The sequence below is a fragment of the Ambystoma mexicanum genome, chromosome 6q (assembly GCF_040938575.1).
Source record: "Ambystoma mexicanum isolate Mex_15411 chromosome 6q, UKY_AmexF1_1, whole genome shotgun sequence".
NCBI lineage: Eukaryota > Metazoa > Chordata > Amphibia > Caudata > Ambystomatidae > Ambystoma > Ambystoma mexicanum.
This window is the reverse complement of record NC_090937.1, coordinates 1,607,692,139-1,607,719,200: the sequence shown is the minus strand read 5'-3', so window position 1 is coordinate 1,607,719,200 and position 27,062 is coordinate 1,607,692,139. Positions and strand designations below refer to the sequence as shown.

The 27,062-nt window shown below is 45.6% G+C and overlaps 1 protein-coding gene across 1 annotated transcript in view; it reads left to right on the top strand.

Annotated features, from left to right (window-relative positions):
• LOC138516897 (uncharacterized) overlaps positions 1-27,062 on the top strand; it is a 57,374-nt gene that overhangs the window by 11,652 nt on the left and 18,660 nt on the right. Inside the window, exon 2 of the mRNA XM_069632351.1 lies at positions 6,267-6,383. Within this exon, the coding sequence (XP_069488452.1) occupies positions 6,305-6,383 (79 nt within the window). The 5' untranslated portion in view covers positions 6,267-6,304. The remainder of the gene's footprint in view (positions 1-6,266; positions 6,384-27,062) is intronic.

Genomic DNA, 27,062 nt, shown 5'->3' with positions numbered 1-27,062 from the left:
TCCTTTCCCAGGGACCCGGGTCTCCTCCTCCTCCCCGGCGGGCCCGATCCAGGCAGCCCCCCGAGGGGCGCAGGCTCTGCCAGCCGCACCCATCCGATGGTCGGCGGGAGAGCCCGCTGTGCGGCCAAGAGCACGTCTGCTCCCCCGAAGCCGCACCACTCTGTCCGTTGCCCGGCGGGGGGACAGGAACGGGGCTGCGATCTCGTCCCGCCTGCCGCCGCCCCCTCTCGTGCCCAGCACAGTAGGCCTGATGCATCTCCTTGCGCCGCGGTAGTTTCCCCTTCTCCTACTGGGTGCTATAGCAGCTACTGGTGCTCGAAAGTACGGGGAAGTGCCGGCCGCTGTTTTAATGAGTTCCTCAGCCCATAAGGGGTGGTGGAACCGCTTAAGTGAGTTGGAGGTTCTGGAGTGCCATCGACACACGTCTACCTGGTGTCGGCGGCCATCTTGGAATCCTGGTAGGAGTTTCTTAACCACCATTCCACAAAGTCTCGTGGAGACGAAACACATGTTTTTTGGTCTGCAAACAAGGAAGAACCGATTATTGTAGAAGGAGCTGTCAAGTTGTTATCGCCAACATTAAGCATCAGTTTGGACGTCCTGAAGGTGATTGCTGCATTGTTATCAGAAACACGAAACCGAAAAAGGCCGCCTAAAAACTATTTGGTTGAGGAAGAAGGTTGATATTGCATGGCAGGGCGTCAGTGGGATAATAATCAACTGAGGTGGTTGGGGAGACGTAGGGAAAGAGGCACACCGGGGAGCGCCTGTGAGAACTGTTTAATTTTTTAGCAGTAATTAGTGTGAGATTACTGCTGTAGTTGTCGGGGGATTATCAGGGGAAACTGAGGAAAAAATAAATAGGGGGTCATCTGTTGTGATCATGTGATCCAGACCCCTCATTCTTCACAGTGGTGTCCACTTGCCTTGGAGGATTGATCAGCATTACTCTGCCACTCTTCTTCCCAGTGCACTTGTATTGAAAGTGGTATTACAATAACACACAGTTGTTTCTTCAGTATGTGGCTTCTGAGGCAGTGATTGTCTGCATGGTTTATGAAAGAGTGGGGCAGAGAGTTTCTTCACGGAGCGAGAGTTCTTGTACCCAAAAGGGGAGTCTCTCCCTGTACGGTCCCGCTTACCACCACCCCTTGGGCGAATGTTGTGTAGCGGGCTCACCTCCCTAGCCTCATGGGGAAGGGCTCCCTTTTGGTAAGAAGTGATTCAATCCTGTGAATCGTCACATGAGCATCCCCTTATGAATCTACCGTCCCCTTCAGAAAAGCCCTGATTTCCAAAACAATGACCTATGGTTGGTGGGACTACTTTATTGGTCCCCCAGTCCCATATGGGTTGTTCTGTTCTATTGAAATCCTCCTCCCAGGTATACCCCTTAAGTGCCAGGCTATTATGCAAGTCTATGCAAAAAGGCCAAGCATACTCGTCCATGCCACTTAAGGGGTAGGTGTTTTCAACAATTTATTGAAACTCGGGAAATCTTTATATTTTCCCTATAAAAGTTTTCTCTCTCCAGCTTTTTTAGGAGCCCCTCCTTAATTTCGGCAAACGAGGTAGTCCATTGAGGGTTGAGTGTCGATATGAGGCTTGTCAGTCACCTCTCAGCCAGGGGTGCTAATAACATGTTTTTAAGGCTTTGTTCCACTCAAATTGGTAAGAGTCGCTCAAAGTGTATAAAAACACCTCCAAGCCCTCACCATCTTTATAGGGTTGAAGAATGCAATGCGGAAGGATAGGGTGTTGTTGTCTAACAGTCCTCAGGTCTAGCCCTTCTTGAAACCTTTGAGCTGCCTGGATTTGAATGTTCACCCAGGCATTCCAGTCGACTTTCCAAGGGATTCATTTTGTACTTTGCTTGTAGGTCACGAGAAGAAAATTGAAAATCTCCTTCTGTATCTTCCCCTTCGTTGGATAGATTCCTGCTCCTCTAACTCTGAATCTACAGGGAGTTTAGTATTTAAAGGGATGAACCTATCGGATTTTGGGAGTTATTCAATATCGTTGCCGTTTCCTGGCCTATCACTACCTAATAACCCTCCACTACTATAGGTCTCACTGGCTAATGGTAGTGTGGGTGGGTGGGGGTAGAGAGTGGGGGTTTAGTGGGTGGGGGTAGAAAGTGGTGGAAGGGTTGGTGGGGGTAGAGAGTGGTGGTAGTAAAGGTTGAGAGAGGTGGTAGGGTGGGCGTATAGAGTGGTGGTAGGGTGGGTGTAGAGAGAGGAGGGAGGTGGCAGAGTGGGCGCAGAATTTTGGGTGTAGAGAGAGATGGTACGGTGGGTGGGTAGGTGTAGAGAGGGGAGGGCGGATGGATGTAGAGAGTGAGGGGGTAGTGGTGAGTGCTTATAAATGGAGTGGCTGAAGACAGACCTGGTTAACACATTTTCATCTCACCAGAAGACTGTAAGTCTCAGAAGACTGCTTTAAAAAAAACACTGGCAGGCACTTGGAGTGCAAAGTTTGATGATAATGCTTAATTAATATGAGCGAGAGTCGGTTTTACAACCATTGCTTCATAAATGTATCTCAGGTGGATGCCCCAATCTCAGTGAAATAAATACAATGCGCAACCAAACTTGTTAAGCCAACCTTGGTGAAAATGATTCACTGAAACCATATAGGACAGTGACATGTAGCAAATAATGGCTTGGGGGAGGTGTCCGTCATTGGCAGACCATCTCTGAAATGCTGAGTCACAGAGTTGCAAGGCACTGCGAAACCACATGTTTGTAAAGTTTATTTTTGGGAATACAAAATATTCCCATAAAACATTCCCATGATAATAGCAGTATGAACAACATAATTCCAGATCACAAAAATAAGATTCTAACAACATAAAACCAACATAACAACATAAAACCGTACAAACAATGCAAAAATACACATGGAAACCACTGCAAAAAATGTCAAGCAAACTTCAATAAAAATGTCCTGAAAAAAGGTCTGACAAAAACAGATCAGCTGAAACATAATCCAGGCCTAGGTCCCTATATCCAGCTTGGCATTTTATTGCTGAAAAAACAAGGTTTCCTTCTGTTAAGGATGATGACTGCAAGGGGTCCATGTTTCGTGGTCGTTCAGCAACCACACCCAGCTGACCAATACCATATATCGCGGAATAGTGGGATACCCATGCCTGATCAGAAGCCATAGCCTCTTTGCTGCTTGACCTACATTCATAAAATCGCCCATTATTTGCTATATACCAGAAGAGTTGCGTATCATTTGTGACAGAAGAGTTAACCCACTCCTCCTGTGTCTCTTCTTCGATTTCATTTTTCCTACAGGCAATAACCTTCTTATAGGTGGCCCGGGCAGTAACTATGTCTCGTTTGGTGGAAAGGGGATTCTTCAAGGTAGCAAGCAAATTAGACTTAGATTTTGTACAGTCTGAGTTAAACTAACCTGGTTGCGACTTGGCCTTACCCGTGCCAGTCTCCCACATCATACCAGTGATGTCAAGAATCATGAAGGTAATACATGTCAGCCTTGGTGTCCTCAAATACGTCGTTCGACCAATGCAGAATAAGGACCAAGAATGGACAATCTTACAAAAAATGATGAAAAAAAGAAGGAAGTCCCACTTTTGGCAGAATGGTGACCCTCCTGTGCATTACGGCGGCTGATTTAGCCTGCAAGTAAAAATCACATATGTCATAAAAGTAGATACACTGCCACCAGCCACAATTGTAAGCCTGTCACAGTAACACAAATGTTACTGAAACAGTAGGAAAGGTGATACAGTGTAACTCCCCAGCACTCCACGTAAGGTGGGGTGTGCTCATCTCTCAAAATGTAAAGGGGATGACAATCCCTCTCTACCCTTGGGAAGAGTAGTTCACACAAGGAAAGCCAGAGAAAATAAAAAGGGATTCCAAAGGCCAGCCCAGCAACACTGCAACGAAAGTGCGGTGTGCTGAAACAATAAAATGTAGGTTATCAAAAAGGATAGTTTCAAAAATACAAAATACACTATGGAGAATATAAAACATGGCACCCATTAACAGGAACTGAAAATCCTGGAATCTTAGTATTCTTCATTTGTTCCCCTTCAAATTACTTTGTATAAAAAAAAAATGTACAGATCCTCTTTAGTAGTAATTTCCAGAGTCTGCCTTTCAGTTTATAGAAGAACTGAGGGAGAGTAACAGTACAAAGTTCTCTTCAATTGATAATACCTCACTGCTGGAGCTGTGTTATTCATAAACAGAGTAAAAGTAGGGCGAGTTGGGTAAAATGTTCCCACTCACTCAGGAACAAGGCAAGATAATCCACAAGTCCAGCAAAAAGTTCGGAGAGTCTCACATGTGAGGGAGATTTAGCATACAAATTTAAATCTTACCTGTTATATGCTTTACTTTGTTCATGGTTACGTTATACTCGTTATCACAGTCAAAGTTGCTGGGACGAGTATGATGACCATTTCTATATTTGTGATGGTCTTTAATAATTATAATGATGTGTTATTTATATAGTGCCTTTATCCAAAGCTTTTATTTACTTCTTAGCGTCTCCCTGGGGCCCCGCCTGGTTCTCCTGTCGTTCCTGATACCTGTAGAGGATAGGAGTGCGTCCCCGGTTCTTCGCGAGGGTTCAGGATCATGCCGTGTCAGAAAGCGCTTCCAGCGCCTTCCTTTCCTTCTCTGCTCTATGTGGAGCACTGAATTATAATTAAAATTGGTTATTTATAACACACCTAATACCCAGAGGTTTCTAAGCGCGACCCAGGGATCAAACCTGTGTTGCTCCACGTCGTCTTGCTTCAAAGGTGAGCGATTTGACCCTGAGCTATCTTCCCGAGACAATTACCATACTCTACTCTGCTGGATGGTCTCGGCGTTGTTGTTGGACCACACGGTGCAGCTCCCAGAGGTCACACCACCACCTGCCAGTGCTTGCCACACACAAGCTAGTGCCATTTTCCTTCTTCACTCTTCACGTCCTCTCGGCTGGAGACTTCCCGAAATGCCATGGCTTCTCTCTCCCAGATTTGTACTACCCAGGATTCACCTGCTCAGTGAACGAGGCTCGACTCTAAGGCGAGTCCTTCTTTGCTTTTTAACCACCTGAGTTTGATCCTCCCCAGCAAAGAATCCTTGTCCTTCTCGTTCCCTGAAGTACTCTTTATTACTCCAGAATTACTTGCCATGGATAAATGATCAGCATTACTCTGCCACTCTTCTTCGCAGGGCACCTTTATTGGGTTAGAGTATTGGCAGTGGTATTACAATAACACACAGTGGTTTCTTCTGTATGTGACTTCTGTGGCAGTGATGGTCTGAATGGTTCATGGGAGAGTGGAACAAGAGGGAGTTCCTTCACGGAACGGGAGTCCTTGTCCATAAGAGCAGAGTCTCTCCTTATGAGTTCCCACTTACCGCCACCCCTAAGGGGATGTTGCATAGCGGACTCAACTCCCTAGCCTCACAGGGAAGGGCTCCCCTTTGGGGAGAAGTGACGAGATCCTGTGAATTTACACAGTACACACACACATTTATATAACTTGAGATCACGAAGAACTGACTTTTTTACTATAAGTGGTAACAACATGCAAAGTTAAACATGACCTCTTATCTTCTCCTCATAAAAGCCATGGCAGTATTTGCTTTGATGTGTTTACCTCCAAGAAATTGTAGACCTTTTTTGATTATCTTACTATTGGCGGTTTTTGACTGCCTACTGTGTTAAAGTTGTGTGCATTTAATGATCTCGCCTAATTTTGGGACACTGTGGCACAATGAAATCAGTTAACATTTATTTATTGTACCTTGTCATTTTCAATGACCTGGTAAAATGGTCAGACCATACATTAGTGGTGGAGACGTGATCTGTTTGAGTAAATTACGATCCACGCAATCCATTGCATGGATCGTAATTTTCAATCAATTTACATGGATTGACAATGTGGAGCTGGTTGATGGAGTATGAAGTTTGTTCGTAGATGCAGGAATACCGATGTATTCGACCCATTTGTTTCCTCAGTAAATCCAGTGCGATCTATAATGTTTCATGCTATTGCTGCTCGACACACACATACATGGCGGTGGCATTAGCAATTGTTTTAGGTGACAGATCTAAAAAGGCATTGAGTCATAGGAATTGATGGATTTCTGTCTCATTAACGCCCGGTACCTAATGGGTGTACGTGTTGGCAGACCTGGACCACCTCTGGTTTATTTACAGCTCATACAAAAATGATATAACCTTAATGTCACAGATGCATAACTACATTTAATTTCAATGTTTTACAGGCTACACTCTAATTGTTTGACACCTACACCACCATAAGATGAATAAAAGAAAGCGAGAAAAAGATTGCGATCCAGCTCTAAACACAAGCAGTGACCATGAAGATGTTCTTCCCGCAAGTAAGTGGTCCTTCAACCTTTGTTGTGTTTTTTCTTTTAAAAGGGAACCCAAAAGCCGACCTAATATTCCCATACCCAAAAGGTCTCCTTACTGCTCCAAAACAAATGAAAGCTGATAAGTATGTGGCATACACTTTCAGTGTTTGACACTCTATGCAGTTTTGGTTATGTCTTTCTTGCCCGGGTGGGAACTGAAAATCCTGGAATCTTAAGTATTCTTAATTTTGGCCCATTCAAATTACTTTTTATCAAACAAAATGTACAGAACCTCTTTAGTACTTATTTCCAGAGTCTGCCTTTCAGTTTATAGAAGAACTGAGGGAGAGTAACAGTACAAAGTTCTCTTCAATTGATAATACCTCACTGCTGGAGCTGTGTTATTCATTGCAAAAAAACAATGCTGTCACAGAGAATGAAGTTATCATTACTGATTCAAACAAAAGAAGATGAGAATGTGCTGATGAGGAGATTCCTGCTCCAAGTGCAAGCCAGAAGCTGTCGGCCTCTCCTATTGGAAGTAAGGAATCTGAGCGTATTTGCCTTGAAAGTGAAGAGATTGCTGTACTTCACAGCTACATGACGACTAGATCAGGGGGCTCCCATAAACGAGGCGATATCGCAGAATTCACTCCGGGGACGTTGCCTGATGATGATGCTCCTGGTGAGATTACTATTTCAAATGGTAAAGATAGCCTTAAAAAAGAAAACGAACATTGGAGCGAAACAGAACAGTGTTGGATGTATTGGCAATGCAAAACCTTTATGATGAAATGCTTATTTGCAGAAGAGCTTAGCAAGATCATTAATTGTTAAGATGTATTATACCTGCTGCAATTAATACCACCTATGCGTTTTCTGAATTCAAGAGACTTCAATTTTGTAGAGCCATTGACGTGTGAAAATCCTAATGTCACTCGAGTACATTATAAATCTATGGATACGTTAAAAATTATTCAATCTAATCTAGCCCATTTTTTAAAATAAGGCTATGATTTGGACATTAAAACTGGCCCCCTAATTTCTGAGGTTATGTGGGAAAAAACCAAGACTTGTGAGGAATCTAAAAATAATCACTACTGCAGGAGGGAAGACTATTATGAGAGACGTTTTACAAGAACACATCCGTCATTTTTGGAATTAGCACAGCCATGAATTAGTAAGATATTAATATCCTATATTAATAATTCTCCAAGAATATCTGCATTTCCAACTATACATTCTCAAGCCAATTCTTATCCTGAGACCTGGATTCCACTCTCAAGCCCTCTTGTAAAATTTAGCGCGGCACACCATTATCTCCTGAAATAGGTCTCCGGACTCCAATTGAGTGACAGATATTGCAGCCATGTTATCCTCCCTTCCAAGTACTGCGGCTGCCTCACTTGAGTATATACTGTTCATGGTTACACACCTTTTAATGTTGCAGTAAGTTGTGAAATGAGCAGCAAGCCCACTGTACATTTTGTACTCCGTGACTATCTGGGGCTGGGGCTGTCTGGGGCTTGGGCTTTCTTTATGAGACTGTAACTGATGTACTGAAGTGCCCAAGTGGCAGCATGGCATATGTTCTTTATGAACACTTTGGTTATGCTCAGAAGACTGTCAAGTGCTTGAGTGGATCGCCCCACAAAAGCTCTAGGTAGAGCAACTTCTCTAGCCCATAGCAAGTGCTGATCCAGTGAATCGAGGTTACTGTGGACAACTTCTTGCCTCTGCATTCCACCAGATGTGGTGAACAAGGAACCCACTATCCAAGCCCTATCCTAACTTTATAAGTCTGCAGGGCTCTGGCTACATTCTAAAGGGGGACTCTCTGCCTACCCTTGGAGTCAAGATTGAGATGTGGCAACAGCAGGACCACCTCCTGCTTTACATGTAACTCTGTGCCCACCTTTTGGATAAAAGTCTGATCCATACAGAGGATGACAATGTTGAACCTGAATGCAAAAACTGTTCCACAGCCAGAAAAGCACCAATCTCCCCAATTCCTCAGACTGATGTAATGGCTTCCTGTGTGCCCTCTGAATTTCAAAAATCTTAAAGATGCAAAACCTATTACTCCAGCTCTTTCCACATATCTCCTGGCGTCCCAACAATCCTTAACAGTCGGCCACAGGATTTTTAAGCGTAGCCATAGCTAATTCCATCCAAATAACTTCATAGACGAAGTCCAAAATTACTCATTTGCTACCAGAACAAAGGCATGGTTTACTAGCTGTGCTTCCTAAAGAATAGGAAGGCCAGTGCTTTTTGTATGCTTTTAACATGGAGGTCTATCTCGGTGTCTGTAGTTCTTGCGCCTCTTGTGATGACCTCATGCCCAGGCAACCTTTTAGTTCAGGTTCTCAGCCAAAGACACCCAATGGGAGGTCCCCAGAACCAGGGGCGACTTCATAGGAGATGGAGATATAAGCAGCTGCATTAGACCATCCATGCTTGTCAGTTATAAAAGAGGAAAATGTTGTCTCTTGTTCCAGAAGTGTCTTATCTGTAACCATGTCTGTCATCCTGCCTAACTTTCCTGATAACAGGCTAGGGAATCAGAAATAGAATGAATCATGTGGGAGGGGCAATGTCCATGGATGTGTCAGTGCATCCTTTATCCAGAAGACTGATGGAGAAGGTCCTTCAGTCTCTTTTCTCCCACCCCTCAATTGGTACAAAATGCTTGTGAAGGTCTGTAGTGACCAAGCACAGTCAGGACTGGCATTCTAGATCCATATTCAAACTCTTGTCGTCACTGTGTTAAGATACACTGCATCCTCGCTTCATCCAGCCCACCACGCTTTATTTTTGCGCACATTTTTCCAGGCTCTCTAGCATGTTCTCCACCTTGAAATGAGTAGACCCAGCACAATGCAGACATTCGGAATTGTCCTTCTGTGCAGCCTGACCACTGTCTGATTTACATTGCCTAACATACAGTGGAATCTTCTATCTTAGGTCTACACTACCTGAGTGCTATCCAAAACCACCCTCTCTACCCCTCTGCCGTCTTCTCTCTTTATGTATGCTCACATTTTGAAAACACTATGTTGCTTATGTAGGGGAGCAATGGCCACGAGGCCCTCCTCACCTACAGCTTCCTCCCCAGGTGAGGACCATGACTCGGTGGGCGCCCCCTCATGCCACCCGGGCCCAGGTGGAGGAGGATTCACCCACCGACGACATTGCCCACACGTACCCTGTCCGTACATTTACCAAAAATTAAGTTAGGCCTAGACGCCATCTTGCATAGCAAACATGGTGTGAGTTCAGCACACTGTAACGAGGCCCCCACCTTTGGAGGGCCTTTCATGCATCTCTGCCGCCTCAGCAGCCCTGGCAGATCCGCTGCAAGCGCGTTCCCATGAGAAAGTCGGAGATGAGCTAAACCCGAGATGCCAACACGGCAACATTATATTAGTAACAATGTGATATTGCACCCCGTATGACCCGGACCGCAAGGCCGGGGTAACGGGGAAAAAGCTGAAGCATCACTATCTGAAGAAGGTGGAAAATAATTCAAGTATTGGTATTAATGAACTACCTCTGTTTAAAATGTGAATAAACCATAAAAATGTAACGTTATATGATATCCCTCCAGGTCTGGACTAATGCTGCTATAACCACGGAGAAAGATGTTGACTAAACGTGTAACCTCTATTTTGTAAAAGTGTTTTTCAATAGTATGTAGAAACTTGAACTCATATATGTTTTTGAATCACCCAAAGCGGCGAGCATCAATCTCTGTAGGCCATAACCTAGATATCCCTCGTATAACGTCTAATGTACATACAATACGCACACAATGTAGTGAATATAATGTTAGGTAATGAAAAGGTACTGGAACCGACTGTATTAAAGAAATGTGTAACGAAATTGAAATATATATGTGTGTCTAAATAACGTCAAAATAAGGCAGAACAGTATAGAACTTCTGCATTCATTGATCAGCAACGCACGAGGAAAATACCTTTGTGGATATATGCAAGGCCATTCCCTCTCCCACCCCACCAAGCCTGCCAGATAAAAAAAGCTAAGACTTGTGCCGCGCTCCCTCACCTCCCCCAACCAAGCTGGCGTTACTTCAGAGAGTCAGAGGCCCCGGCACCGCAACCAAGGCCACAGCCCGCCACCTGTGTTATTTACAGCACGGTAATAAACCCACGGTTGAACCCACTGATCTACCAGCACCCTCTCATAAATCCCACGAACCCCCCAAGAATCCTGACCCCGCGCAAGGACGACCCCCATCATTGGGACAAGACACAGAGACCCATCTATATAATAACTTCTAACGCAGCCGACAGACATGTATCATTCGGCCCAGGCCCCAGAGCCCCGTCCCGCGACCTAAAATACCGGTCAATAGGACACAGGTAAATCTCACCCCAACCGACAACCACCAGACCTCTCACGAGGTGCATTCCTCATGTGTTGTGTTTATTTTATAAGATAAGCTGTTGAAGCGATTTATTAATGAACTTAAATGTCATTTTCTGAATAACTACAGTGTGCATGGCCTAGGGCAAATGAGACAGGAAAGGTATTCGTCATTGTCACAGGCTGCCCCAGCACATCAACACCGCGCAGATGACCTCAAGCCGGCCTGCCAGGCCCAACCCAACCCACGAGGCTGACCAGTGACGTCGTCACGCCAGGACCAACCCCACTGCAGCAACACCTATAGTTAGTCGACGCCACCCAATCCCAATTAACTTGTGCCCCCTATAGTGTTTAGGTGTTGATGACGTTTTTTGTATTAGAAATACGCCTGTCTTTGCTATTGTCAGACAGAGCGCTCTCGTAGGTTGCAGAGTTCTTTGCATGCCTTATTTTTGGATAAACTCCCACTTACGCTCACCCGCACTCTGTCTTGGCCTTATTCCCACTACGGGAGAGTCCCTTATTGTCTCTCATTGCGGGGAGGATCGTGCTGAATTGGGGGCGCTTCCTTTCAGTGGTGACCCCGATAGCGTGATATCTCCAAACTCTTTTTCCTAACTCCTTCTTAACGACCCCCTTGTGGCACGAGAATCTCCGGTCGAGAAGGGATACGCACGGTGAGCCGTCTCCGGGAGGCCGCCCGCCAACGGCGACCGGCACAATAAGAAGTGCGCACTCAATGAGAAAGGGTACGGGATACCGATTGGAAAAAAATCCCCTTTGAGTGCCGCTCGCCGGAGTCAGGGGCTGACCGTTGAGTTACCGGTGACGCCGCCTGGACGGACCCAGTTTCGGAGAGTATCGGTTCAAGACGGGCACGTGAGTACCGAGTGCGAGTGATCGTCAAGGGGAGAAGAAGGGGAATTGGGAATAAAAGAACGGGGACAGGTAGAGGAGAAGAATATCGGGGGTCTACTAGAGACGGGTCTTGAAACTTTCTTTATTCTTTCTTTGCATATGGCCATTAGGAGTAAGAAATAAGTGACGTGGTAGAAGTGACGGAAACCTAGCTCCGAAAGGGGGTGGAAGGCGGCGCCGCATAGTGCTATCTAGACTAGTACTGGGAATATATGAAGAAGTGAGAAATAAGTTATTGGTGTCTAGCAAAAGGAGACACCGGGAATATTTTTAGTGATTGTGCTCTCTCTCTCTATTTCTTTTTTTTTCCATTTCCACGGGGTAGGGGGTGAAAATGAGAAGGGTATAAAGTAGTTAGAACATCTTAAAAAGTGGGGACTCAGTAGTGGCACGTACAGACGTGAACACAGTAACCTTAGCAGGGAAACAGGGACAGCTGGCCAGGGAGGAAAGGGAGGAAAAAGACAAAAGTGTGAGTGGAAAGTATTGTGAAGGGTGCGCGCACCGTACGAGTGTTGGAGACGAACGGGTGGCCGCGAGGTGGTGCCAGAGAGTGTGGCCATAACCATTACTTGATCAATTGCAAGTGAGATTACATAAGAGTGCCTGGGAATGGGAAGGAGATGAGATATGGTGAGTGAGAAAAGATTTGCACAGTGAATAACAGTGGGTGATAATTTTGAGAGGTCCGCTCTTGTCTGTGCCATAAGGGTATACATACGCATATCTACACCTAATCAAAAGTAACGAAGGCGAACGCGGTAGCGCTAGCGATTTAGAGGATGGGGGCTGAAACTCCCTTGTCACACATTTGTAAGAGCTTGCCGGGATATGCTGAACGCATAAATAAATATCATGATCAATGGTTAACAGAATTGAAAGGGGAGGGGTTGCCCCAGATTTGGCCAGAAGGAGGGTCTTTTGACAAAAGCGTTCTTGATATGGTATGTACATGTATTCGCCTCAAGTATAAGGGGAAACAATGGCAGAATAGGAAGGAGATATTAGATCTCTGGAGATTGTTTGAGGAAGTACCCCCACCCAAAGCTCCAACACCAAATATTGATTTACCTTCCACCACAGATAATCCACTAATGATCCCGCGAGAGGAAAAGGAACAGCTAAGTACAGAACAACCGGCGGAGGTGATTAAGTTGTACCCAATATTACCTAAACCAGCCCCTGCAGCAGGATATAGCGACCCGATTTATGTGCCTCCCCCTTCGACCAGCACACCACAAAGACCAACTGCACCCCCACCATACGAAAACACCAGAGAGCGCGCCCAGGGAGGCACACAGAGGGTGGATATAGAGAAGTTAACGAGTGACTTAGAGTCGAGGCTTACAGTGGCAAGAGATGAACTCTCAAGAATAAAAGACATATGTGAACGCACAGCCTGCGCCCCCACACAATCTGGACGCACGTCTAGAGCGTCGAGCGAAACTAGACAAATTGAGGAGGGATGGAAAAAGGGGGAAATACTGTTCAGGATTGAGGAAGAACCAACAAGAATAATAGAAGTGGGGACAGCAGAAGGAAGCATTGGTGATGTCTCACGAGAGAGAGGGATCAGAGAGGATTTGTTATGTGATGTCAGAGGAGGGGTGGATGAGAGTGATAGATTGAGCATGGCAGTAGGAGGAGAAGGCGAGGAGCTAGATGGTGCATGTTCACTGGGAACTATAGAAGACGAATGGATGGGACGACTACGAAATAGGGTGGGGAAGATGGCGTCATTGGAGTCAGCAGTGACTAAGGAAAAGGAAGCTGCAACGGCAAAAGGGAAATTACAACTCCCGTTACTCCACAGGGGGGGCGGGAGGCCAAACTATATACCGTGGGCTCAGATGGACAAGGCTAATTTAATGAAATTACTACCACAGCTGTCAGGAGGGGCAAGCAAGTGGATATATGCATTTGAGAAACATACCGCTGGTATACCACTGGCAGTAGGCGATGTGAAGAGCCTACTAGTGTCCGCAGTAGGGGATCAGGCAGACAGAGTATGGGCTAAAGCGGGTTTTCCAGCTGTAACTTTAGAGTGTGATCGCCATGATGGGGCGTCTTTTAACACCGTGCGAGCAAGGGTGTGGGACGCACTGCGGGAAACCTTCCCAGATACCCCTGATTTGCAGTCAGTAATGCAATGTACCATGAATGACGGGGAGGACGCTATGGATTACATTCTCCGGGTGCAGGAGATGTGGAGAGCGGAAACGGGCACGCCCTGGCACCAATCCACATCTCTATTTTATTTCATCATTAAGAGAGGGCTCCCAAAGGAAGTGCAAAAGGCACTAGATAAAATAGCAGGCGTTGAGGCAAAAGGCTGGCCGGAGATCCAAAGCATAATAGTACACCATTGTAAACGGATCAAAGAAAGAGAGAGGGAAGTAGCACAGAAAAGGTTGGCGGACGAGGCGAAGTTGGTGCAATCAAAATTGGTGAAGGTCGCAGCCGCGGTAGCGGGACTCCCACTCATACGGGAGGGAGAGGAAGGAGAGGAGGGGCAAATAGCAATACAAGGAAGAATAGCAGCGAATTGGGCAGGACAAGGGCAACGACAGTGGACAGAGCAGGAGCAGAACGGAGGTCCAACGTGGCAAGAGTGGGCCCCAAGAGGAGGAAGAGGTGGGTACAGGGGTCGAAGAGGAGGACAAGGGTATGGAGGAATGGGAGGAAATGGGTGGCAGGGTCCCAGAGGTCCACAGGGGAGCTGTTGGAATTGTGGGAGATGGGGGCATTACTCAAGAGAATGCAGGAGCAGACAAAACAACGGTTTCCAAGAGATAGAACAGTATGGACACCCCCATCCAGGAAGCCCCTACGGCCTCCCTATGGGACAATACCAGCAACCAGACAATGTAGTACAAAGGAGTAACGCACAACTACACGGACATCAGTACCGAACACAAACCAACCCACAGAATAATGACAATGTGCACTACACGCCTGGTAACACTTTCGCCACAGTAGCTAATGGGGCACCCGCCCCCGCACCTTACAGTGGAGTGTCAGTAGTTTCGGGGAACATTTTCGATCAAGGGGGGGCAATGAGACACCCCGCATAGGACAGCCCACAGAGAGCACTTGCGTGTCCAGTACTGTCTACGACCCACAATGCATCAGAGGAACCATTGATAGGAGCGCAGATAGGAGACAAGCAATTCATATTCATGGTGGATTCGGGAGCGGAGAAATCATGCATTAGAGAGGGCCGGTTCCCGTTATCTAATAGAACGTTAGAGACGCAGGGGTTCTCTGGGGCTGTAATTGAAGTTCCTTACACAGAGGTATTGGATGTGACAGTAGGGGGTAAAACAGTAAAAGCACCCTTACTATACTATGAAAACTCTCCCATCAACTTACTGGGGAGAGATCTCTTGAGCAAACTAAATATGACAATATCATTTACAGGGAGCGGCATCGTATGTTCAACGCCAGGCATATGCCCCCTCCGTATATTAGCAGTAATACACGGCCACACAATCATGAAAGAGATCAGAGGGGTACCAAGAAATGAGGAGATGTTTGTTGAAGGTATGAGAACATTGGCTCTCATAGTACCAGAACTAAAAAGGGTGGAGTGGAGGATCCCAGCAGAATTCCTTTTTCGTCCCATAGCAAGCCCTGACACTGCTCTTGGGGCAGTACTATCGTTGGATTTGCATGCAATACATGTATCAACAAACAGAATATGTGTGATTGGTATTGACATGGAAGGATGCGAGTGGCGGACAGTATTGTGTACAAATGCAAATATCCCGCTGAGAGAGCTCTCGGACGAGGAGCTATTTTCTGACACTGAGGGAGATGGTGAAATAGTGATGGAACTGGCGATGCCCTGCGACATTGTAGTTACAGCCAGACAAACTAAGGTTGAACTAATGGCGGTAGTAGGAGCGCCGCACACATTTTTTGATGAAGACATGAGTTCAGTACCCACTAACTTATGGACTAATGGCCCCCACGATGTAGGGTTGCTGCATGAAGTTCAGCCTGTGGTGATAAAATTAAAACAGGGAGCAATACTACCCCGGGTGAAACAATATCCACTGTCACGAGAAGCAGAAGAAGGGATCAGAGAGACAATCGATGCACTGCTAGCACAGGGTATAATAGTGCCCTCAAACTCCCCATGCAACACATGCATTTACCCAATCAAAAAGGCGAAGGGGGGTTCGTGGAGGATGATACAAGATTTACGCCCACTGAACGATGTAGTAATGAAGGAGTTCCCTTTAGTCCCGAACCCGGCGACAATACTGTGCAACATTCCAAAAGTAGCATCACACTTCACAGTAATTGACTTAAAAAATGCATTTTTCTCGATTCCCTTAGCGGAAGAGAGCAGGTACTTGACAGCATTTACATTGGGAGGAAGGAGGTTCGAACACTGCAGACTACCACAAGGATATTGCGAGAGCCCAAGCATATTTAACAGGGTACTACATGAAGATCTGGGGAATTTGTCTGTAGAAAGCACAGTGATTCAGTATGTTGATGATTTATTGGTTTGTGCACAGGCTGAGGAAGAGTGCCGACAGGACTCGATAACACTTTTGACTTTATTGGCCAATAAAGGATACAAGGTGGACAAGGGGAAGTTACAGTACTGTCTGACAGAGGTCCTATACTTGGGTCAGCTGATATCAAAGGATGGCAAGCGAATTATACCAGACAGGGCACAGGCGATTAGAACAATTGGAGAGCCCAAAACAGTAAAAGAGATGCAGAAATTTCTGGGTATGTGTAACTATTGCCGAGCATGGATATTGGACTATGCGGCGTACACAAGGCCCTTGTTACAGGCACTGAAAGAAGCACAACAAGAACACAAACACATAGAATGGACAGAGGAGATGAACACAGCATTTAACTCACTAAAAGAGCTGATATCAAGCGCTCCAGTACTAGCAAATCCAGATTATGGGCGCGAATTCTTCTTATTTTCACACTGCAAAGGAACACTGATGACAGCAGTATTGACGCAGAAAACATCTTTAGGGCACAAACCACTTGCTTACTATAGCGGCACCCTAGACGCAGTAATGCAAGGTCATTTCGCGTGCGAGCAATCCCTAGCTGCAGCCGCGTTCGCAATTGAAAAAAGTGCCACGATAGTGATGGGCTGCCCGGTGACACTGTTTGTGGAACACTCACTTTTTGCAATATTAGAGCGAACAAAGAGCACATTGACAACACAACGCGCCACAGCATATGAGATAATACTGTCCAGCGCTAACATCCATATAGTAAGATGTAAAACAGTGAACCCAGCCACATTCATCACAGAGGCATGCACCGTAGAGGACATGCAAAACCACAACTGCGCCACGTACACAGGTGACGAAAGTAAGGATCCAGTGATTTTTGAAAATGCCCTGACCGAGGGTGAGGTGTATTTTGTGGACGGGTCAGCATCAATAGACATGGAGACAGGAGAAAAGCATGTGGGTATGGCAGTGGTACGATTAGAGGAAGATGAATATGAGATACTAGTACAACACCGCCTCCCATCACACTATTCAGCGCAAGCAGCAGAACTAATAGCGCTAATAGAAGCATTGCATGCCGCCAAGGGGTGCGCAGTGACCATATATACAGACTCAGCATACATGACAACAACAGTTCACGGTGGGTTGGCCCGGTGGGGGCGGAGAGGGTTTCGGCGAGCAGACGGAACGCCAGTCCAGCATGCAGAATTATTGAAAGAACTGATTGAGGCCCTGCAAGACCCCACGGCAGTGGCCATCGTAAAATGTCAAGCTCATACCGCAAATACAGATTTTATATCTTTGGGGAACGCGGCAGCAGACGCCGCTGCCAAAGCAGCTTCATATTTACAAAAAGGTGAAATAGGGGAGTACATGTTGCACCACACAGCAAGCCAAGAGGTCCCCACAGGATATAACATGATGTCCACACAGGAGATAATAGAGCTGCAAGAGGGAGCTAGTGCAGAGGAAAAATTGCTGTGGACTAAGAGAGGATGCAGCAAATCACCAACTGATTTATTGTGGCGACAAGAGAGTTCAGGAAAAGTGGTAATGCCAATTACGCTGCTAGAAATAGCATTTCAACAACTACACTTTCCCGCACACAACACAAAGAAACACATAATGGCAGAAATACAAGAAGATTGGTTTGCACCTTGCCTCCAGGAACACGTCACAAGGTTAGCTCTAGAATGCACGACATGTCAAATTTACAACTCAGGTATGACATTGCGTACACTAAGGGGTACGATACCAAAACCAAGTGGCCCGTTCAGAGAGCTCCACATTGATTATGTAGACATGGGAGAAAGGTGTAACGGGGCTCGATACATGATTGTGGTTGTATGTCCATTTTCGCGGTGGGTGGAGGCAGGCCCATGTGCCCGCCCTGACGCGAAGGGCGCCGCGAAGTTCCTAGTGCGAGAAGTGTTTCCGCGCTGGGGAATTTGCGACGTTATTCGCTCAGATAACGGGACGCATTTTGTTAATGAATTATTTAAAGAAGTGACTACATTATTGGGAATAAAGCACAAATTATGTTCGATTTATCATCCTCAAAGTAATGGCGTCGTGGAAAAGAAAACTTTGTTTTTCCCTTAAAAAGACTTGGATGTACTGCCTGCCTTTGGCCTTGTTTGAACTACGAAACCAGCCAAGTAAGGACCACCATTTGTCCCCGCACGAGATCGTCACGGGAAGAAGAATGCACACAGCGCATTCGCCTCTCCGTGAGCGTTCTGATGCACACAGAAGCGCAGCTATATTGGGGGAGGAGTTCACAGAATACCTGCGAAAACTGACACGGGCAGCGCGCGTAATTGCAAAGCAACTAGCCCCCCCCTCGACAAGAGAGGAGGGGAACGCGACTGAACCAAACAGGCTGCCTGAAAAACCACTACAGCTAATGCCTGGTGACCTTATATATGTCAGAAGTTTTGTGCGGAGGTGGAATGCACCACGTTTCCATGGCCCCTATGAGGTAGTGTTTTGTACGCCCACAGCAGTAAAGGTGAAGGGCCTGCGATATTGGGTGCATTTGACAGACGTACGTAAAGCTTACAGCGCTGCGGAGAGTGAGGTACAGGACGAGGCACAGGCAACAGCGGACGATGAAGTTGTGCGGAATGAATGATTGGAATTTTGTGTGCATTATGAGATGAACAGTGAACACAATTAGCGCACAACAAATGTCTTGGACTAAAAGATGTACATATGTATATGCAAATTTTCTTTTTATTACAATTTTTGAAAGTTTTGCGTGGGGTTCTTTTTTCCTCTCCTGTGCTCTTTAAGATGTTTTTTTTATTATTGTTGTTTTTAAACTGTCATGTTTTTTATTATTTATATATATATATATATATAAAGTAAGGAACGAATAATGATGATTGAAAGGCTACCTTGTCTGTCAACACACCCCCTCCCTCACCTAACCCTATATTTTATCACCGAAACGTTACAACGTGGAAATGTTTACATGTTTGTATTTAATAAACTCTTGTGTCTCAAACAGGATTTATCATGGCATCGAATGGGCAGCCTGCAACTAATAGATATGTTAGATTTAGAGAAATGTTAGTGGCTAGGTTAACATATTCATTTGAATGTGGTTTATCAATGTGTGCTATCGTGTTCTTCATCTCGATGTTTTGTCTAGTATTACACTGGGTTATAGCGTTCATCTCTACCGAGATGAACGAGGGGGGAGGGGGGAACAACACCACCCTTGCCCCTGGAACGAAAACAATTCCGACTGTAGGTATCAAAGAAGGTGATTTTTTAATATGGGATGGATCACACTTTGTGTGGGGATACTATACTACACCACCCACTGCTGTCCTGTCACAATCAAGAACCAAAAACGTAAATAATGACACAATGTCCCAACCTGGAACATACAACAACCGCACGATCCCTCCCGCCCCAACTTCAAACAACGATCTCTTGTTCATTAAGGAGGATGGAAAAGTGATTATGATGACAGAACACAAGTCCCTATATGAAGAATTAGAAAAGGGGGGTGGGAAGGAGGAAGGGGGGCCTGGTTCTTCACCTACTATAACAAAAAGGTACAGAAGAAGGGAGAAAAGTAGGCGGAGAAGAGAGACTGGTGGACAGGGGTATGATGAGTATTATGGGCTAGGGTTAGACAAAATGGAAGACCCACGACACCCTCACCAAGCAAATAAATGGTATGCAGATATGAGCACAACAGCCAAACAGACAACCAATGAGAGCTGCTATGTCTGCTCGCTTATCCCCCATGCATCAGGCACACCTAAAGTATTGTTGCCACGAGAATTGCCCATTGTGGATGCCCAATGTCTCCTTCATCTCACGCTGTGTAGAATAAAGAACACTTTTCAAGCACACGATGTCTCTTTCAGAATGCTACAGAACAACAAAACGTGCTATTCGCAAGCGTCTGGAGTGATCTGTCTTAAAGAACCTTTCTTTGCAATACAAGGGACACTGTTTTCCGAAAACAAATGGAAAGACGAAGAAGTGCTGTGCAAGGCAGAAGCACTGAAAGGTGTCCAACCGGACAAGTTGCGGTGGATGGAAAGAACGTGCTTGCCAATATGGAAAGAACACATCCCTAAACTAAAAAAGGAACAGCAGCACTAATGGACACATACTGGGTATGCGGAAACAAGGCGTACCTGCACCTTCCCCAATCATGGAGTGGTAGCTGCTCAATGGCCACCTTGCATTCAACACTAATGGTGATTCCAGAAAGCCACATTGACAGAAGTAACATGATGAAAGGAGGCTTGAACCAGGATGTAGCTTCTCCAACTACACAAGCGCACCTTTATGTCCTGTCCTCCGGAGGGAAAGGAGAAGAGCTCTCAAGGAACAAGCGAGCCTCAAACTACATATCGCAAGCATCATCTGATTTATTGGCACAGATCCCAGACAGGTATCGCCTGTTCAGCTCCGTGGAAACATTCTTTGCCTCTCTGGTATCAAGTGTCCAAGCACGAGCAAATGCAAAATGGCTCCAGATCACACGGTGGGAACTGATCCAGTTGGCCAATGACACTGAAGAAGGGTTCAACATAATAAAGGTGGAACTACGAGCTCTGCGACTAATGACCATGCAGAACAGGTATGTTCTAGACCTGTTAACAGCAATCGATGGAGGTGTTTGCCGAAAAATAGGAAGTGCGTGCTGCACGTTCGTACCTTCTGAAGACGCAGAAAATGGGTCCCTGTCCCACGTTATTGAAGCAGTACATAACCTGGGCGAGAAGATGAAAATGGAAGGTGGAGCTGAGGATAGCTCGTGGTTCGACAATATCTTCTCTTGGGTTCCCTCATGGCTTGGAGTGACAATGAAGTTCCTGATACCAATAGTGGTGATCATCCTTGTGATGTTCTGCCTGTGCCAGGTGGGCCTCCGATGTTGTGCTAACGCAGTTCCTAACGGTGCAATGATGATGGTGACAATGGGCAACTCCGGTGGTACAATTAAAGCAACACAAGAAGTACATGTGCAGACAGGAGCAGATAACACCCCCAGGTACCAGTTAGTGCCTATGTGCCGTGATAAGTACATAGTAGATAAACTATGGCACACCACTATCAAAGAACCACGAGACGTAGAACTGGAATGGTATGAGGAGGTCTGGGTAGATCTGGAAGAAACTGGCGACTGTATATATTTAACATGTACACCAGACGAGTATGCTAGGAGAGGTGAGAGTTTAAGGGGGGTGTGCAGAGCATGGATGCCTATAAAAGGAACCCCTGCATGGGATGACGCAGTGATAGAGGAACAAGAATATAGAAGATTGGAAGAGCTAAAGAATTCGTTACTTTAAGTAACGAAAGGGGGGAAATGTAGGGGAGCAATGGCCACGAGGCCCTCCTCACCTACAGCTTCCTCCCCAGGTGAGGACCATGACTCGGTGGGCGCCCCCTCATGCCACCCGGGCCCAGGTGGAGGAGGATTCACCCGCCGACGACATTGCCCACACGTACCCTGTCCGTACATTTACCAAAAATTAAGTTAGGCCTAGACGCCATCTTGCATAGCAAACATGGTGTGAGTTCAGCACACTGTAACGAGGCCCCCACCTTTGGAGGGCCTTTCATGCATCTCTGCCGCCTCAGCAGCCCTGGCAGATCCGCTGCAAGCGCGTTCCCATGAGAAAGTCGGAGATGAGCTAAACCCGAGATGCCAACACGGCAACATTATATTAGTAACAATGTGATATTGCACCCCGTATGACCCGGACCGCAAGGCCGGGGTAACGGGGAAAAAGCTGAAGCATCACTATCTGAAGAAGGTGGAAAATAATTCAAGTATTGGTATTAATGAACTACCTCTGTTTAAAATGTGAATAAACCATAAAAATGTAACGTTATATGATATCCCTCCAGGTCTGGACTAATGCTGCTATAACCACGGAGAAAGATGTTGACTAAACGTGTAACCTCTATTTTGTAAAAGTGTTTTTCAATAGTATGTAGAAACTTGAACTCATATATGTTTTTGAATCACCCAAAGCGGCGAGCATCAATCTCTGTAGGCCATAACCTAGATATCCCTCGTATAACGTCTAATGTACATACAATACGCACACAATGTAGTGAATATAATGTTAGGTAATGAAAAGGTACTGGAACCGACTGTATTAAAGAAATGTGTAACGAAATTGAAATATATATGTGTGTCTAAATAACGTCAAAATAAGGCAGAACAGTATAGAACTTCTGCATTCATTGATCAGCAACGCACGAGGAAAATACCTTTGTGGATATATGCAAGGCCATTCCCTCTCCCACCCCACCAAGCCTGCCAGATAAAAAAAGCTAAGACTTGTGCCGCGCTCCCTCACCTCCCCCAACCAAGCTGGCGTTACTTCAGAGAGTCAGAGGCCCCGGCACCGCAACCAAGGCCACAGCCCGCCACCTGTGTTATTTACAGCACGGTAATAAACCCACGGTTGAACCCACTGATCTACCAGCACCCTCTCATAAATCCCACGAACCCCCCAAGAATCCTGACCCCGCGCAAGGACGACCCCCATCATTGGGACAAGACACAGAGACCCATCTATATAATAACTTCTAACGCAGCCGACAGACATGTATCATTCGGCCCAGGCCCCAGAGCCCCGTCCCGCGACCTAAAATACCGGTCAATAGGACACAGGTAAATCTCACCCCAACCGACAACCACCAGACCTCTCACGAGGTGCATTCCTCATGTGTTGTGTTTATTTTATAAGATAAGCTGTTGAAGCGATTTATTAATGAACTTAAATGTCATTTTCTGAATAACTACAGTGTGCATGGCCTAGGGCAAATGAGACAGGAAAGGTATTCGTCATTGTCACAGGCTGCCCCAGCACATCAACACCGCGCAGATGACCTCAAGCCGGCCTGCCAGGCCCAACCCAACCCACGAGGCTGACCAGTGACGTCGTCACGCCAGGACCAACCCCACTGCAGCAACACCTATAGTTAGTCGACGCCACCCAATCCCAATTAACTTGTGCCCCCTATAGTGTTTAGGTGTTGATGACGTTTTTTGTATTAGAAATACGCCTGTCTTTGCTATTGTCAGACAGAGCGCTCTCGTAGGTTGCAGAGTTCTTTGCATGCCTTATTTTTGGATAAACTCCCACTTACGCTCACCCGCACTCTGTCTTGGCCTTATTCCCACTACGGGAGAGTCCCTTATTGTCTCTCATTGCGGGGAGGATCGTGCTGAATTGGGGGCGCTTCCTTTCACTTACTAGAGGATTAACGCTACACAATTCCCATACATACAATTACTAACTTTAATTCTACCGTGATTTTCTCCTGCTCACTTCATTGTTCTTGTGCATGGTTTGCAAGGTAGCCAGGATAGCACTCACCTTCAGACTAGCCAGCCATCTCAATATCTGGATTTCACAAATTGGGGCTACCTCATTCCCAGTCCTTGTCCTCTTTGTCTAACTGTTAAGAGCAGTGTTTGAAGAAATCTGCATCTGACAGAGTATCTCTAGACTTCTGTTTTCATCCCATCTCCTGCTTGTGTTTCTTGTGAATCAGGCTCATTTCATTTTGATTTCTCGTCTGTTCTCTCCATACCTTTCTACCAGGGACAGTATATGGTTGCCTATCCATCAACAGCACGATTGTACACAAATTAATGTGGCCCGGCATCAATCTGTCTTCCATTTGTGTTTCGGATCCCTGTCCGACTTGTTCCCCTTTTATTCTAGAGATGCTTCCCCTCTCCAGTACATGTATTGCTTGGACCCACCAGCCATCCTCTATGGCTCATGAGTCACTCAGCAGACGTGCACCTCCAGCAAACAGCTTCTGGTATTCCAACATCATCAACAGTGTTGTCTTGCTTCTGACGCAATACACAGACCAGCACACCTGCCTCCCAGCAGCCACAGAAGCCCTATCCACAGTAGCTGTTACATGGGCCAAGCCTAACCAGGCCTGCTGGCTGTACAGCCACATTTTGGAACCTCCGTCCTGCGCAGCATTCGCTGGAAAACAAATTTATCCAACCAAATAACTGACTCCCCCAATCTTGATGTGGCCAGTCAAGAACATTGCAAGTTGCCTGTGGATGTGGGTTTTGCCAAAGCCAGAGTCCACCTTGCTGCTGAGCACAAGCAAAATACACAATTCCAGGCTGCTGTGCAGTAGCTAAATGTTAATGTCACAGGTTGCTTGCAACATTAGTTGTCAACTGTCTTATTAATAATCACTAACTTTGTGATGTGGAGTGATGTCTCATTGGGCTGTTTGAACAGATAGTAAACTGGTATCCCAGGAAATGAAGTTAATTGCAGAGAAAATGTCAATCACTTTATTACAGTGCGTATAGGCAGATATGCCTGATCTTGATTCTAGGTCTAATGGGGTGCCAGTGGTATTCTTTCAGCAGAGAAAACGGAGGTGACTGTCTTTATAACAACCTGCAACATTCTCTGTCTTTTTTAAGTGGTCTAATAATGAGGCAGGCCAGTGTAGAGGGTGTGTTCATGTTGATCATTGTGTAACCCACCATCAGGTGCAAATCAGGGAAAATGTAGTGAGCCCTGCCGGAATGTCTCAGCAAATAGAATATTGGTGGCGCCCTATTTGAAAGTTCACTGTTTTGCATATGTCCTAGTCTAAATGAATGATCTGAGTATGCAAGGTCTTTAGCAGATACAGGTGCACTAGAATCTTAGCTTCCATTTAATCAATGTTAACACAACCATTTTTCTAAAGTAATGGCAATTCTGTTCGCTCTGCGCTAATCAGCTGATCATTACGGGGTGTGAAACTCTCACTTACTCGGGTACCGTAAGGTTTACCCAAACCTTAGACTGGTTAACAAGTATGCAGTTTGGTACCTGTGTATAGCGCTAGTCCGTTAGAATCCACCATCAGGTCTGAATCCTGCCGTAAAACGGGGAGCCCTATCGGAGTTACAGGACTTGAGGGAATTTATCCCAACTTATTGTAAGATCCAGTGAACCCACTCTTCTGATTGACAGGAACCCACAAGATTAATGCCCTGTTTTGATAAAGACCAGCATTAGTCAAAACATGTGTCAACAAAAAGGGAACATTTGGAATAAAGGCACTTTCTTTCAGAATAATGTAGTATGCCTCATTAATCTAATATTATCGGACCGCATACTAATTTTTCTAAAGACTTGAAATAAAAGGTTAATAGTGAGAACACTGAGGATGCGCCTTGCCTACAGTCAGGATAGTAAAGGAAGTCCTCTGTGACAGAATACGAGATAATCAGATTTAGATGGGGGTCGGAGGTTGAGTGCTCCGAATGACTCATAACTACACACACCTCCAATTTCTACCAATTATAGCAGTGACGATGGTGACAGTTCGGGCCCATGCAGAAAAATTGATTTATATCCTTGTTTAGGCCTACTAACAATAGTGGCACAAAACAATCGACACTGCCAGCATTAATCTATGTGTTGTCATTCATCTTTTGTTACTTTGTATGAGAATGATAACACAGAAGTAAAAATACACTCAGTCCTAATGGAAGCCATCAAGAAGAAATTGGGCAATACGTTGAAAGCTACTGAAGTATGTTCCCTTTTTCAGTTGAACCTCAAATCCAACACAGAATGGTGAAATGACTAGGTTGGATTACCTTTACACAGCAGAATAGCGAGTACAGAAGAACCAGCCTCTCCTAGAGAAGCGGTTCCATGTCACTTCCCGGGATTCAGCAGAAAGAGAATTCTAAGCTAATTCTTATGCAATTGGGGACACAAGGCCATGGAAGTGGGAACAGTGCCTCTACTGAAAAAATACCTAACTCTGATAGTGTCCTTACTAGAACCCAATCTAGACAATAGGTCAGACACTACAACAAAAGAAGACAATCTTTAAAACAAAAAAGAACTATAGGAGAAGTCAAGAAAATGCTTGAGGAACATGAAAAAACTGAAATCACTGATTAATGAGAAGTATTTAGTACCGAGGATCACCAAAGTGAATGCAAATGAGCAGCAGTTAAATCATACAGACTTGGTTATCATAAGTGAATATATACTTGCGGATCTGGTGGAGAATCCTGGAAAGAAGGTCCAGGGCAAAATATAAGACAACACAAACAACAAAGGGAAATTTTGGTGCAATCAGTTCAACCAGCGGAAAATCGAATCCCTCAACCATCACAGCGGGTGGACGAGTTCCAGCTCTATAACCAGGGTCGAAAGAAATTCAATCTAAAAGCACAGTTTACAGCATTCCGAGAGGAGCAGGATCAACCTTGTTGTCTTTGGCATCCAACTTACTGAGGTCTATAAGTGATATCAAAACAAGGGAGTGGACAAGAGGCCAATACAAGAGCGGCCACACCTCCTAGACTGTTACTGGAATATATATTCAGATATGAAAGACCTATGAATAGATCGAATATTTCGGCTCTATTCTCAGAGGTTCTCAATTTATGCGCTATATCTTCAATAGACATTAATTTGGTGGAATTTATTGATGTACATTAAACCGACAGGGTCACCTTAGATAATAAGATTGTTTCTGATGCTTGTTAATCTGCTTAGAATCACATGCTGTGCATATAGTCTGACATCCTGTGGTCACTGCGGAGTATTGCATCTTGTCTTTCGAGAATCGAAAGTGGACGTCGACATGGGCGTGACTGTAACACTATCCCTAACGTGATATGTAGTGTACCCAAAATCCCTCACGTGTCGAGGTCCCTCAGATTGTGTTTTACCACCCAGCATACTGGTCGCATTATGCAGAGATCGTCCAGACAAATTGCTTTTGTTTTCTTCGGTAACCTGTGTTTACCCCTCAAACACGACGAGTCGGTTTGTGATGCTTGCAAGCTCCTGTGCCCGAAAACTTTGAAGGAGTGCCGCGTTAAACGGTGGGTGGC